The sequence below is a fragment of the Acartia tonsa genome, chromosome 11 (assembly GCF_053477335.1).
Source record: "Acartia tonsa isolate MP-2025a chromosome 11, ASM5347733v1, whole genome shotgun sequence".
In the NCBI taxonomy this organism is placed as follows: domain Eukaryota; kingdom Metazoa; phylum Arthropoda; class Copepoda; order Calanoida; family Acartiidae; genus Acartia; species Acartia tonsa.
The window spans coordinates 40366973-40382493 of NC_137270.1; the positions used below are offsets into that span (position 1 = coordinate 40366973).

A 15521-nucleotide genomic window follows, 5' to 3' on the forward strand; every position below is an offset into this window, starting at 1 on the left:
AATATAATAATGTTAAACTTTAAAAAATTCATCAAAATGACCAAGGAAAAATAAGCAGACTAAGTAGCGATAAGAACAGTACCTAATTTTTTAACGGAATTGTCATTAAATCACAAAATATGCCATTTTTAAATCTTAAAATTATCCGTCAACATCCATAAGTATGTGGTCTAAAAAATCAGATTGACAAACAGACACAGTGAATTATATAGAGAAAATGCTTAGTAATCATATAAAAGAATGATTTTGAAAAGAGGAAGAAAGAGAATAGTTATTTCTCGCATCATATTATAAACAGCTTTCCGCGGATATAGAATGTACAATTATAAAACCAGTTTTTTTAGCCTCGATGTGCCGAATGGATGAGAACCGGTTCCTATCCTCCGGATTCGAATAAATACGAATAAGAATGTTAAAGATCACAAAACCTTTAAACCTGTGACATGACCGACGAACCGACAGACAAAGTAAGTTATATACTGGATGCTCTTCTTACTAAAAAATTACGTATTTTGTGGTCAAACACTACATAGAGGTTACTGCGTACATACACAAACACGTTCTTTTACTCAACGCACAAAATCAAAGTTGATAAATACTATATATTTAAATGCAAGTTAAGGTTAAGTTAAACAGTAAAAGTGAGAATTTACGACCAAAGAAATTGTCTAGGAACTTGTGAAACTTTCAGTAAAAAGTGATCACTTTTGTCGACATTTTAATAAGACTTTTACTTGCCATAAAAATGTTGAAATAAAAACATATTTTTTTCTTTAAAAAATCAAAGGATTTTGTTATAAGAATTAAAACCTAAGGGGTGAAAAGGGGGTAAGGAAAATTTTTCACAATTTCAAGGAGGGTGAGTTGAAATCCCTCTTACGAATTTTTATGTGCTTATGCAATAGATCTATGAAAATGGTAATCTAAATAAAAATAGAAGAATAACCTTTAGTTCCCGCATTCCCAAACAACGGACAAAAACCCTCCTGAAATCTTATTTTAACCGCTATCCACTTTAGAATGACTAAATAAACAGAAATTCAAATAGAAAACATTTTCTGTGAATGCGCTTCTAATCTTAAAATGTTTGTGTTTAGCTGTGTACATTCTGGTGATTTTTAATATTCAAACTCTTAGTAGTAAAGATATGTTGAGTTTAAAAGTGACTCAGTGTTATTGTTTAGACTTAGAGTAAAGTTTATTTAAATTCTTGTAATCAGAACTATTATTAAATATTTAGTCTTGTATGTCATTAACTATTTCAATTTTTATATTTGAAGATTAATGAACAGCACCTTTAACCCTTTAGACTTTAAAACAGTCAAAAACCATTAAAGGAGCTATATGGTGTTTTCTTAAAATTGAGTAGTTAATCTTCCTACTTTGTCTAATACCATAGAGTGATCAACACAGTTTAATTTAACATGTTATTTTTATTTGATAAGTCCAATACACAGTGTTTCATGTTAAAAACAATCTAATAGTATTTCATTAAATGATGTTTATTTTTAAATTAGATGGACTTTTTGTCCAATGCACGCAGACAGGACTGTTGCTGGCTGCTTGGCCTGTCAAAGTTCTGTCACTTGGCCCAATGAAAATGTTTGCCTGGATTGCACCTGGAAAATTGGCAGCTATAATGGAGGCGCAATTGAATGATAATATGAAGGTGAAATTCTTTAAGTAAGAGGTTTCTCTCAAAATGCTTAGTTGAGCATAAAAAAACATTTTCCTTATTTTGGAATAAATTGAAAATAAGTGATTATCGCCAGGTAGTTTTGCGTGTTTGATTTATACCTCAGGTTAGGTTTTTAAGGGTATATTGGGTACATGGTATGGTGTCCCTGCAGAGGTTAGACATTCATAAAAAAAAACCTCCATTCCCTTATTTAAAATTTATTTTTATTGTTTAAAATAAATGGGAGGAGGGGGGGGGGGTGCTATATGCCTGTCTAGTTTTCTGTATTCCTAAAGAACCATGATAAGAGTTAAAAGATCCTTTAAAACCATTCAGTTTAATTGTTGCAGATTTCTACACAAAGTTAGGCCCAGATCTAATCAGGGACTGCATGACAGAAGGACTTACAAACAGGGATAAAAATAGTATATGCTCATTGATCAAAAATATCTAAAAAGAAAAGTTATAAGGGGGGGGGGGCGGATGTGCCACTTTTTGAAACCAAAAGTATAATCCGCATGATCTCAGCCGTTAAAAGAGTTACAGCTCTAAAATTCGACACAGCTGTTGTTTTTGAGGTAAACACTATGGAACTGTGAAGAAACGGTGGCAGAATTTAATTTGGGGAATGGCGGTTCCGCCACCGCTTTCTCACAGTTACATATTGTTCTCCACAAAAGCAACTGCTGTGCCGAATTTCAGAGCTGTAACTGAGCTGAGATCATGCACTTTTTCCTTTGTGTTTCAAAAAGTGGCACATTCGCCCAGCAGCAGCAGAGTAATGAAAACTTCCCAAACCATTTAAGTTGTAGGGTGTGTGTTAATTTGCCAGGAAAAGTTGTAAAGTCTTTCTCAAAGAGGAACAAGACATTTAACCTGTTTTTTTATATTTTAGAAAACTGGACTGAAACCTGATCCATCAATGTTCAAATTTATATTTTCACTGTGAGTAAATTGGTTTCTCTATATTTTACATTTTTAAATATGATGGTAGTATTTTTTTTGTTCTTTTCAAACAAATAAGAAAGTAGAATTGAAATCCTTTGACTAATATTGACAAGCTTGTTTATATAGTATCTGCACTTTCTCACGATCTAAGGGTTTCTGGATGATGTCTAAGAAATTTAAGGAGATAACATAGTGCACTGTTAATTTGTCTATTTTCAAGGGAAAGGGTAAACAAGGATACAGCCTTGTATATTCAGAATATATGGAAGAAAACCAAAGAGGTTAGTATCTCCTGACTTATTTACATGTTTATTTTCTGGCTTACAAAGCATCAAGTTTATTTGATATAGTTAATTTAGTTAGCTTCATCATGAAAAACATAGCCAAACAAGATTTCCTCCGATTGAAATAAAAATGAAACAGTCTTCAAAAATTCCACTTGCTAGCAAAGATATGCTATTTATGGACTAATCATGTATAATTATATACACCAGGAAACTGTTAATATTTTTAAAATTCAGGGTAATCCAGCCCTGGACAGCAAGCTGTACAACCTAGAAACTGGAGAGTGGGTCAACCTGCTAAGTTATGCCAAACCTAACCGGGCTTTGGTACTGAACTTTGGCAGCTGTAGCTGACCTCCGTTCATGAGCCAGCTTGAAAACTTTGGCAAACTAAGAGAAAGGTTTTCAGCTGGTGTTGACTTTGTCACTATCTACATCAGTGAGGCCCATCCAACTGAACAGGTTATAACCAGATGCTTAGATTTCTCTCATCATATTGTTACCAATATGGTCAATTGCGCCTGACAAGACTTGAGTTTCTAGTAGGGAGGGAGTGGAAATAAATTTTACTAATCCCAAAAATTTTATGAACACTTTTAATAGTTGATATATAAACTTTGATGAATTTAAAATGTTGATTGATATATATAAACTACCAGTGTTGTAATTTTCAACCAATATATTGGATTGTAAATAAATTTTTTGTCTTATTGTGGTATTCGGCAACCGTGAGCCATGCCTATGGCACCCCTGATCTAGGGTTCGGTGGAGGGTCAATGGCCCTCCCCCGAGTCCTGGGGAAGGGGTCTAGTGACCCCCTCCCTATGCTTAAAATTAATGATTGAATCTGTCATGTTTATTATGGTTAACTGTATTCTTAATTCTCCCCCACCCTTTTCAGGGATGGGGGATCATTATTGCCCAAACTGACCATTGTATATGTATTATGATGCTTTTATGTTATGATTATTTATTCCTATCCATGTAATTATTGTTTGTTGTATATAGCTTTAGTATCTTTTAAACCTTCAATAAAGTGACAACTGAAATAGATGTTGATCATTATCTAGTGAATGCTAGAGAAGCGTAGCTTCTCTATAGTAAGGTGTCCACGTCTGTCACACTGCCGTAATCTAATTGAACTCCGGTGTCTGCCATTTATCCTCGGCGGATACCACAACTTTTGGTGACAGCTGTGTGAGATTACGGCGAACCACAAGTGTAGAGCAGACGCGCATCTGAGGCTAAGGTACTCCCAGCAGTGAATCTGGCAAAACTGACGCAAGCAACCTGAATTACCCACCCTGGACAGCAAAGTTTAACTCTGCATCCGGCAGTTGTGGAAGCGAGACAGCGAAATTTGACGAATAACCGCGAACAGTGCCGATATCTAACGGAGAATTGAGCGCTCAAAGGGCTGAAACAGGCCTGCGGACCGGCTGAAACAAGCCAAATAAGTGTAAACGGCTGCAAATAGGCCAACTTTACTGCAAGAAATAGCAGGATCCGAACCAGTGGCGCTAGCAGGACGGGACATTCCCTGCCGCCATCAGCCGGATTTGGATCAGCGGCGCTAGCAGGACGGGACATTCCCTGCCGCCGATAGGCTGAAACATGCCACATAGCTGCAAGCTGCGAGCCAACATACGAGTGTAGTGCACCAGAACAGAGAAAAAAACTACGTCAACTCCAAGTATCCTGAGAGGCTACAACGCAGCCACCCATCTAGAAAAACAGATATTATGTTACATTGCAGGGATTACCACCCTGGTGTGATGGCTAAACAATAGATTTATGAGCAAAGCTTGGCAAACAAATTGTTGTGTTGTGATAAATCTAAGAATAGAACAGGCTTGGATTTATTGTGTATTGTGATAACAGCTAAAAATAGAACAGAGTTGGTAAACAAATCTGTTATGCAATTGTGATAAGGACAAAAATAGAAGCTAGATGTAATAAAATAAAGACCCTGATATACAATCAAAACACCTCAAGCCCACAGCACAACAACAATACACCCCTTATTCCAAGGGAAAGGGAGGAGCCCCTCTCCATTGAAGGCAAATACAATCAGGGTGATATAATAGATAAGCCTAGGATTAAGAAGAAAAGGCACTATTACACCAGCACACAGTTACCTCCCTCCCTCACAGGGGAAACGGACGGAGTTACCCCCGTCCCCTCACGCGCTTCCCCCTTCCTACCCACACTAGACTAAGTCCGTCTGTAGTGTGGGGCTAGCGATCGGACACACAGAGCGCCATTCACGGGTAGCGCAACAGAGTGCGGAAAATATCATAAATTCAACGGACGAAGCGGACCAATGAGAGAGCGAGTTGAGGGGTGAGAGCGCGTTTTCCCCGTGTGCGCGGATTTGACGGTGCGGACGCGCGTTGCAAGGACAGGAGATTTCACGCACACACACGCACACACACACACACACACACACACCGGAGCGGAGCTACTCCATAGCATTTAACAGGGGTATTTTTAGCAAATAAAGAATTACAAGCTTCTCTCCTTCTAGCTCTAGTGTGATAAAGGAAAACCCAATCAGTTCCCGACAGCAGTTCAGACCCTCAACATCTATCTACCCCTACCAGCCTACCCTACAACCTCAGCACCTAACTAGTGATAAGTACAGCTAAGTTATATCTTTGCAACTAAACTACCAACCTAGTGATACAAACAGTGTTGGCTGTTAGGCTAGATAGCCTCAAGTGACAAACCATTCATTTTAGTACTGTATAACTTTGTGCCCCGCCGTTGAACCGTTGACCCAATGGACCAGCCGCAAGCCCCAGGAGGTGACCAAGCCCCAGGATGGCTCCAGGATGACCCTCAACCGGCCCCAGCCGAGTACCGCAAGCTGATGCTGAGCAATCTGCCGGAGTATAGAGGGCCGCCCAAGCAATCCTGGTCGTCACATATCCGCAGACTCGAGATGTCATGGGCGGCTTACCGCGTGCCACCTCATGATTCCCTCAACCGCCGCAACGCCCTCCTACTGTCACTGGTAGGGCAAGCGGCGGAAATGGCGTCCCATCTGTTTGGCGAGGCAGGCCAAGCCTTGACCTACGAGCAGGTCAAGGCCGAGTGTGAAATGTTATTTCGTCCTGCTTTTGAATCCCAAACGCTTAAACAAGCGTTTAGGGATTACAAGCAACACTCGACAGAACCGATACAGGCGTACATATCCACTAAATGTGCCCTGTATCGGGACGCCTATAGCCATGAGGATCTTGAGTTGTTGGTGGACGAATTAAATCGTGGAATTCGTAACGCCAATGTAAAACGCATCATGATGGGTCATGAAATTACGAGTGTACCTGAGTACACTCGTAAGGCCATGTTTACCGTCACCATGATCACAAAGCAACTGAAGGAAGGTGTGTGCCTAGTGGACTCTACCGACGGGCTGACTGGATCCGCCAGCATCCAGTTGCCCCAGTATGATGATTCGGAGCCAATGGAGATTGGCGCCTTGGCTCCGGGTCTCCACCAGATGGGGAAGGTCGCTCCAGATGACAAGGTTCCAGGACGCTGCTTCCGCTGCCAGGGGAGAGGCCACCGAGCTCGAGACTGCCCAACGCCTGTGGAAGTCAGCCTAGAGGAGAGACGTACCCAGCCACGCCGTGACCGTTCTGCCAAGTGTGAGTGTTGTCACTATGACGGTCACACGGCGGCCGACTGTAGGGCTGACTGGGCCCAGGTAGCCAGCCACAGGCGCACCGCCGATAAGGGCGCCCCTCCAGGGAAGCCCAGCAGAGTGGCCCACATGGAAGGGGGCGCGCCCCCAGCACCCCCGCAGCAAGCAGCCGTGCCCAAAGCTGTGGACCGAGCCGATGGGATGCCGCAGTTTGGGACTGTCCCAGCTAGGATCAACGTACTGGGCGGCGCGGCTGAACCCAACCGGGTTGGCCTAGGCTTCAGCCTCAACCATCTGGGGCCAGAGCTGATACAACCCAACAATGTCGCCGAGCCAGAGATTCTGAGGCCCCAGCATTTTAGCCTCAACATGATGGAACCTGCCCGACTGAGCCTACCCAGCAAGAGTGGAGGGGCGCTGTCCAGCGTCCCTGAGACGGTGTACGGGGAGGCCCTGGCAGCCGCCGAACGAGAGAGGCAGGAGGTGCTAGCCAGCGCCTCTGCATCGATGTATGGGACGCCACCCGGCGTCGCCACCTGGGACGATGGGGGGGTGCTATCCAGCGCCTCCCACCTGGTGCCTGGGGCGACAACCGTCGCCGCCACCGAGATACCTGGATCCTGGAACGAGCCAGCCTCCAACCTGATGTCTGGGGCGACAACCGTCACCGCCACCGAGAGACCTGAGTCCTGGAACGAGCCAGCGGTCCCAGAGGAAGGGGTGACACCCGTCAACCCCAGTCAGCCAGCGCCACCAGCCTGCAGGGAGAGCCCAGCTACATGCCATCCAGAGCCCCCTGCCAGCCAAGGGAACCCAGCTGCTCAACATCAGGATAAGTTGAATTTGTTAAATGTGTTGTATCCAAGATATTGTAGAAACCCAGCCTTGCCTGTGCCCCCTGCACCAGAGGCTGGGGAGATTGAAATTTGGGAAAATAAGGACTTGCCTGTGCCACATGCACCTGAGTTCCTAGGGCAGGGGAGGGAAGTGAGTAAGGGCGAGCCTGTGCCACATGCACTTCAGCCCCATGCCACTGGGCATGCTTTGGACAAGGGAAGGGAGCACTTGGGGCTAGGGGAGCCGACACCCAGGCAAGTGCCAGTCGCTTGCCAGTCTGTCATTGGGGAGGGTATCGGGGTGCCCCGGCCGCATACAGATAACGCTCAATGGAAACTTGTATCTAGCCAGGAGCAGCCCAGCCGTGTCCAGTCCCAAGAAGCAGCCGTGACCAGAGCTGAAGATCCCCAGCCGCGTGTACGAGGAAGATGGTTGCCTGGAAGCCTCTCCCATTGGTGGATGGTCCTGTGGGGCCTCCTGCTGGCAGCCGTGTGGCCTACAACCAGCTACGTCCTGGTGGGATGGGACTGTGCCAACCCCACCCATGTCACATCCTACAATAAAGAAAAGATGTGTAACACGGAGCCCCTACACCAGGAGGTGCCCCTGGGCCATGAAGTACACGTCCTGCAGCAAGTCAAGGTGAGGGAAACCACCGGGTACAGTTGTCAACTCACCGTGTCCCAGTGGACATTCAGGTGCGGAGTATGGGGTCACCTCAAGGTGACCTCGGTCCCCACCCTCATGAGGCCAACCCAGATAGACCCAGAAGCGTGCCGAGACCTGGCCAGGAACCGAGTCTACACGTTGCCAGGCAAGACCCAGCCACTGACGTTCCAGCTGAACCATCCCTTGTTCTTCACCATCGATATGGTGGGCGCCCTCGTCAACAGCCCCGAGGGGGTGGGTTGTGAAGGGGAGGACGTCCACTTTGAGGGCCAGCTATACCGCAACGAATTAGTGCTCCAGGAGCGACGGATGCTGGTCAAGGAGGAGACCTATGTGGTGGAGGATGGACGGGTGGAGTCCCAGTCTGACCACCTGACCCTAGAGTGTCCCCATTCTGAGCTGTCCTGCATCACTGGGGAAGCAACCTACGTGTGGGACCACCTGGGAAGAGATTGCCCCTTGAGGCTGATCCGCAGCCTCCAGCCCAGCCTGGTGATGGATGCATATCTGGTTGACCATCAGGCCCAGTTTTTCATCAACATGACCAACCCCACCTCGATTGTGAACTGCGACTTCGAGGCCCATGCCACAAACCATCCAGCGTTGTTCGTGGCAGCTGACCCAGCCGCGGCTGCGCTGCCCAGAGTGTCGGCCAGGGATGTTGACGTTCCCCTTCAAGCCCAAATACATGCAGGTTATATTGGGTTTACCCTGGAAACGCGCATGAAAAGCACCGCAGCAGAAGAAGTAGCGGCCAACTGCTGGAAGCTCCAGCAACTAGACCCGGCCCACCCGGTGCGTGTCCAGGGGAGCACGTTCTCGGTACTGAGGGGAGACATCCTGCTGCAGCTGACCTGCCAACGCCATAAATACGTTGTCCGCGAACACAAGGAGTGTTGGGACAAAGTGCCAGTAGAGCCCACAGGTTTTGTAGACGCTGTGACACGGGTATATAGTGAACACGCCACCAAGATTCCCTGCTCCTCCACCTACCCCCTGACTGTGCACGCGGAGGAAGGCTGGATAGAGTTAACCCCCGCTCCCAAGAAAAGGCCACCCCCGCTGGATACGCCTAAGCAATTGTTGACCGAGCCCCTAGATGACTTCAGTTCAGGTGGCTTGTATTCGCAGGCTGAGTTGAACGACTGGCAACAACTGCTGGCGTTCCCAGCATACAAGAGTGCCATGCTGACCGGCCTATCCTATGGCTCCTGCGTTCAGCAAGGCAGCTGTTCGGCCACAGGAGACCATGGGATAGTGTCCTACAACATTGACCGACTGGCGGAGGAAGGAGAGGCAGCCCTGGATGTCTGGGCTGGATTTAGACAAGCCATCCACGAGTGGGGAGATGGCGCAGCCATACTGTGTTTGCTGTTGTTGATCCTCAAACTGCTGGGGGACCTAACCATCATTTCCCTGGCAGCAGCACAAGGAGGAGTCCGGGCAGCCCTGAATGCGATATCACAAGTGTTCCTGTACCATCCAGCTTTGTATAGGAAAGCGCTGGCTAGAGCCAGGCTCAACCATGCCAAGTCCCGGGACTTTTCAGTGGACTGGGATGCCATTCCCATCGGCAGGGAAGCAGCCGAGGAAATGGTGTCTATGAAATCAACTGACAGCGGGCATGACCGCCCAGGTAGGCCAGGACCGCCCTCTGGCAGACCCCGCGGCCCCTCAGGAGGACAGGCCGCTGCTCAGACGATCAACCTGGCAGCCAGCGCCCCAGCCGCTGCCAACAACAACCAGCAGGCCCCACTGCTGACCGTTCCAGCAACAACTGTGCCACCAGCCAACCTGATACCTGCCGGCGCTGACCAACGTGTCCAACCCAAGCCAGCCTCTGCCTTCTATCCCACATTGGGAGCCCATCAACCCTAAGAAGACACTCACCACTAGGATTCCATTGAATCATTATCATTGTATATATATCTTAGCCCTAAGGAGCGGACCGAAGGCCTCAACCACTGTCAGAAGTCTGGTAGGGAAATCATCTCCCAGCCTTCCGAGGGGAGAGTTGTGGTATTCGGCAACCGTGAGCCATGCCTATGGCACCCCTGATCTAGGGTTCGGTGGAGGGTCAATGGCCCTCCCCCGAGTCCTGGGGAAGGGGTCTAGTGACCCCCTCCCTATGCTTAAAATTAATGATTGAATCTGTCATGTTTATTATGGTTAACTGTATTCTTAATTCTCCCCCACCCTTTTCAGGGATGGGGGATCATTATTGCCCAAACTGACCATTGTATATGTATTATGATGCTTTTATGTTATGATTATTTATTCCTATCCATGTAATTATTGTTTGTTGTATATAGCTTTAGTATCTTTTAAACCTTCAATAAAGTGACAACTGAAATAGATGTTGATCATTATCTAGTGAATGCTAGAGAAGCGTAGCTTCTCTATAGTAAGGTGTCCACGTCTGTCACACTGCCGTAATCTAATTGAACTCCGGTGTCTGCCATTTATCCTCGGCGGATACCACATTATTACATAGAACAACCAAACTATCTAAATATTTCAAGAGTTGAACAATTTCAAGTTGTAATTTTTAAAGTAATAACAATCCCTCATTAGCAAATAGCTACTTTTACTATCACAAACCCTATGATCTTTAAATTTTTATGATGAAATTTTCAGGGGCTTAGTTGGGAGAACTATGGTCTTAAACAACATCAATTCCTGGAGGAGAAAATAGGAGCAGCCAAAATTCTGAGAAAGGAAGCAGGGAAAGCTCTTGAGGGATGTCCTATTCTTATTGATGGGTGAGTTGTTTGTTAAACCAAAACTAATTCTTCATTGTTAGTCTGACAGGCATAATAGGGTGCCTTAGTTATGAAAAGATATGGATGATAAGGGGTTCTTTGTTGTGTAGATTTTAACTTGATTTAATTTGCCAATAACAGTCAAGTAATAAATCACAATTATTCCTGTAGTTTATGCAACATCTAAATATTAAATCATAAGGGGGGGTTATTCAATTTAGGAAAAAAAACTACCAAGGATTACTCATACCAAATTTTATTCTGAAATTCGGATTCTAAGTGCCATTTACGCATTGATTATGAGTAGGTTGCATTAAAAACCAAAGATTTTTTTCTTGTTCTAGTAAATTTAGTTATGATACATACTTAGAATGGAGCAGGATGCAGAAGGAAAATATTGTGGATTTCCAGAGAGACTTTATGTTCTCATGGATGGAAAGATTGTTTATACTGGTGATACTGGACCCATGGGGTACTCGGTTAGTGAGGTGGAAACTTTCCTATCTAAATTGTAACAGGTATTTTAAAACATTGAAGTATTTGTGTTACTCTTTCCAGTAAAGTGGATTATCCATCAATTTATCTAATAGAATATTAATATTTAAACCAAAAAAAATGAAAACTTTTAATATTGTAAACAGTTTTATTAGTGTACTTTCGTAATTTTCAGCATTTGATTATGTTTGGGCGCAGGGTTTTGAATTTGCATTGATTTTTTGCGGATCCGGATCCTCCAAATTTGGTCAGTGCGGATCCGGATCCTTGACAATAAAAATAAAATCACCAAATTTTTCAAAAATATTTATTCTTTAATTCGAAGTCAAAAATACTTTTAATTTTCAAGTCTGACCCAAAACCTTAAAGATTGGCTCTCATCAAGAGAATGTCTGAGATTTTATATAAATTTAGGTAGATTTTTTTCATTTTTTCCGCATTTTTTTGCGGATCCAGATCCGGATCCTTGGACTCAAAAATATGCGGATCCTTGCGGATCCGGATCCGAAACCCTGTTTAGGCGTGTTATTTTATTTGAACCCTTGAACTCAACTAAACATTTGATGATATTTCATAAAAAAATGCTTAACATTTCAAAGTTTAATTCATATAAAACTATCATGAAACTTAATTTTTTTTAGTTTATATAACTATATCAAACATAGCCCTAGTATATTCACAAAAAAAATATTTAGTATCACTGCTGGAAGGTGCTTAGAATCACTTGCTCTCGTTTGTTCATAGTCCTCTTTTGCGAAATAAGAAATATTTTTATTTTCAGATATGACCCTCTCAAATTAAACCAAGCTTAAACTGCCAAAAGAAAAGAACACTGTCATCAGCACTTACTGTAATGATGAACAAAGCTTAAACTGTCTTTGACAAAAGCTTTACTTCTGATGAATTTTAGTATGTTGGTGATAAAGATGAAATATATTTTTAGTTCTAATCTTAGCTTTTTTTCCTAATTAATATTTATTTTTAACATTTGAAGAACCATTTGTGAAAATTTAAAAAGTATTTTTTGGTAGATTGTATAGGTAATTTTTCTCTCTCTAAATAACATACATCTAAGTAATAAATGATCTTTTATTGTTCTAAATAATGAGTCTTCTTTCTTGTTTTGATCAGTTTCTGAAACATTTAAGATCTATTCGGAGAGATCCAAGGCTACTTTTAAAGAATTAGGTAAATCTTGTTTTTTTCTTCAAATTGCTTCAATAGAACACTTCATTTGTATTAGGTATTCATCAATAAGTAAAAGAAAATAAGGGAGGGGGATGTTTCAGTGTTCAACAGGCATTTTGAGGGAAACTGCTAAGTAATTTGTGTGTTAACAATAAAGAAACTATGACATATAATTCCCCCCTATAACTATGCCAATGACTAACCTGACAACCCTATCATGTAAGGTATTTAGATTTTTTTTGTCTAAAGCTAAAGATTTCAATAATTACTGAACTATTTAAATTCACCTTATAAAAGAAGCTTCGCATAGATACATGCATGGTTTTAGGCTAATTTATCTTGAGATTTAATAAGCCTTTAGTAAGAATGAAAATATTTTCTTTAAAACATACCTTTACTATTATCATCCACGTAGTAACCACAAATATCAGAATCAGCCATATTCAAATCCCTATTATTTTGAAAATTCATTTAGGTAATAATTTAAGGTTGTCTAAAATAAAGGAGGAGGGGGGGGGGGAGGTTTACATGTACTTTATAAGAACTATTTAGATATTCCCTGAAACAAAGTGTTAAGTTCATTCATAATCATCCTGACAGCTAAAAATCCACACATCACATATGATACATAGTTATTAGAAGATTCAATTAGAATATTTTATATTTAGAAAGTATTTTTCCACTTTAAATAGTTATGGTCTTTATTTTGTGATATTCTCTTCTTTTTAGTCCTGGAAGTTTTTGCTGCTATTAAACAAGAATCACGAAACCTTTCTCGGAATTAAACAAAATTATATGTATAATGATTTTTTCTAAATTCCTGACAGTTGAAAAAGCTGGGTTATATTTCCAGTTGAAACTCTGAATCAGGGAATACACTGCATCTGTACTATCCTACAAATAACAAGGATGATTACCTAGGTTAAATAATAGCAAAGCATTTAGAGTAGGAAGTGGTGTAGGATTAGTGTGATAAGTTGTAAAAGAATTATCATCATCATAAATTTTCATGGTTTTAGGTCGAATTAGTATTAAATATTTTGTTTAATTCAAAGTGTAAAAAGAAAGCACATCGAAATATTATCGCAAGCACATTATTTGCACCATTTATACCTTTTCTATATTTAGATTTAACTAGCGTCTACGCCCCTAGAAGCCTCTAATTGAGTGGAAAGTCAATTATAGTTTTAAAAAGTAAAATTAGAATAAAAAGTAGGGAGATGGAGCATATTTATCCAATGGCAATTTCTATTGGGAAGGTGGGCGGTACTCTCCCCTAGTTATAAACCTTTAAAGGACCTATGCGAAGCTACACTGTTTAAGAGAACGATATCGGTTCAGTGGTAAGAGAAATCTTTCAGTTACATATAAAATGTACCTGTCTTTGTTTCCTGAAACCCTCATAAACAGGATGCAGGCCAATCCATTCCAGGCTATCCAGAAATAACTGAAATAAAAATGTTCATATGAAAATATTCCCGGCTGTACAGAAATTAATATGATAAAGACTTTCCCCTCAAAGTGCCTTGTGTGCACAGAGCAATCCCAATTATTATTTGATAAGGGACAAATGAGTTCTTTCTTCTCTTTATGCAGCGGGTTTTTATCAACGATGCCTAAACCCAGCGGGACTACTAGAATTCAATAACCTAGCCTAAGGTAACAATAAAAACAACGTAACTTTCCAAGTGTGAATGAATTAATTGAGCAAAGCAAAATATGTACTGCGCCCCTAGAAGTACTTGAGGTGGAGGGAGGTGGAGGAAAGTCGACCCTATCCTCACATTTACAATTTTTGTTTCAAAAAGAAAAGATGCTGAAAGAACGTGACAACCTCCCCAAAAATAGTTATATACTCCATAAACCTATGAGATGCTACACGTGCACTGTAAAGGAGAACCATTTCGTTTCAGCGGTTGGAGAGATCCTTCGGTAATGAAACACACAAACAGACTGAGACAGACATTCTGTTATTTCTATATATAATAATTACAAACCCTGTTAGTTTTGGAGAGCAAACTTGAACCGGTTTCTGAAATTATAAAAAATATATTTCAAATTGAGTAAAAAAATATTTGCTAAAATCGAAATATGTATATCTTCATGACTTAGGTATATTTGTAATTAAAAACTGCAAAGCTACGGCTGTAGGTTATTCAAAATTGGTCGGTAGCCAATGAGATTGACCAATACCATGGATAAGGCAATTAAAGATAAATAGATGTTCATTGTTCACCTCTAATTATAATCAATAAAATTATTCGTTAAGTAGATTGAAGTTATTTGTAGTTAACTTTGAACATGAACAGTGGTCATTGAACACTGTTAGTTTTGAACCAACAAATCAAGATGGAATAAATCAACCCAAAGTCTTAAAGCACAAATAAACAGCAGGAATATAAAAGGATTGGAAAATTGACGATTTAATGTAAATTTCCAAAGATAATAAATAAAATTTACCCTTCTGTAGATCAAATCTATTGGTTAAATTTTTAGACCCCACTAGATTACAAATAATTTACCCAATGTTTTTATGCGGACAAATGGGCTAAAAAAGGGGGAGGTAGGTTGTGCTAAAATTCCGTAAAGGTGTGAGTTTCAAGGCTTAAAAACAGTAGTAGAAAGATAATATTCACTAAATTTATATGTGTATTCATTATTGAATAGAACCATAGACAAATTTTTTATATATTTATAATTAGTGAATATTATCGTTCTACTACTGTTTTTAAGCCTTAAAACTCACATATTAACGGAATTTTAGAACAAACTACCTCCCCCTTTATAATTTTTAGTTCCAGAATATTGTACAGTCCAATGTCTCCTACCTCCCTGGATTGACTAAAGTTTGAATACCTTGTTGAACACCTACACTGAGTGGAACAGGATCATAGGACTCCACCTCGTGACAACATACGTCACACATTAGATACTCATTAAATCTAAATTAGATGGACAGTAAAAATTGCCGTTTCTCGATGGAAGTCGTACCTGGTTATACGCAATGTTTG

The 15521-nt window shown here is 41.7% G+C and overlaps 2 protein-coding genes and 1 long non-coding RNA gene across 5 annotated transcripts in view; 2 read left to right on the top strand and 1 right to left on the bottom strand.

The window, feature by feature from the left end:
* The window catches only part of LOC145332292 (uncharacterized), a 90228-nt gene that overhangs the window by 35336 nt on the left and 39371 nt on the right, over positions 1 to 15521 (top strand). The gene's annotated exons all lie outside the window — the stretch shown is intronic.
* Positions 1 to 15521, bottom strand: part of LOC145332290 (trypsin-1-like) — a 41052-nt gene that overhangs the window by 18503 nt on the left and 7028 nt on the right. For all 3 annotated transcript variants that reach the window (XM_080177249.1, XM_080177250.1, XM_080177251.1), the window contains 5 exons: positions 15367 to 15452; positions 14508 to 14542; positions 13889 to 13957; positions 13330 to 13404; positions 12903 to 12960 (listed from right to left, as the gene is read on the bottom strand). In XM_080177249.1, coding sequence (XP_080033375.1) covers positions 12903 to 12960; positions 13330 to 13404; positions 13889 to 13957; positions 14508 to 14542; positions 15367 to 15452 — 323 coding nt within the window. The remainder of the gene's footprint in view (positions 1 to 12902; positions 12961 to 13329; positions 13405 to 13888; positions 13958 to 14507; positions 14543 to 15366; positions 15453 to 15521) is intronic.
* LOC145332291 (uncharacterized) lies at positions 700 to 12271 on the top strand. Its single transcript, XM_080177252.1, has 7 exons — positions 700 to 1669; positions 2574 to 2623; positions 2847 to 2907; positions 3148 to 3372; positions 10703 to 10827; positions 11198 to 11345; positions 12104 to 12271. The coding sequence occupies exons 1-4, from the start codon at positions 1496 to 1498 to the stop codon at positions 3262 to 3264; spliced, it is 402 nt and encodes a 133-aa protein (XP_080033378.1). The 5' UTR covers positions 700 to 1495; the 3' UTR covers positions 3265 to 3372; positions 10703 to 10827; positions 11198 to 11345; positions 12104 to 12271.

Excerpts from the sequence above, each read along its gene's own strand:
- LOC145332291 (XM_080177252.1), top strand. The coding sequence starts at position 1,496 with ATGATGTTTATTTTTAAATTAGATGGACTTTTTGTCCAATGCACGCAG. Across the intron at positions 2,624-2,846 it reads TTCAAATTTATATTTTCACT|GGAAAGGGTAAACAAGGATA; the intron begins GTGAGTAAATTG and ends TCTATTTTCAAG. Across the intron at positions 2,908-3,147 it reads TATGGAAGAAAACCAAAGAG|GGTAATCCAGCCCTGGACAG; the intron begins GTTAGTATCTCC and ends TTTAAAATTCAG.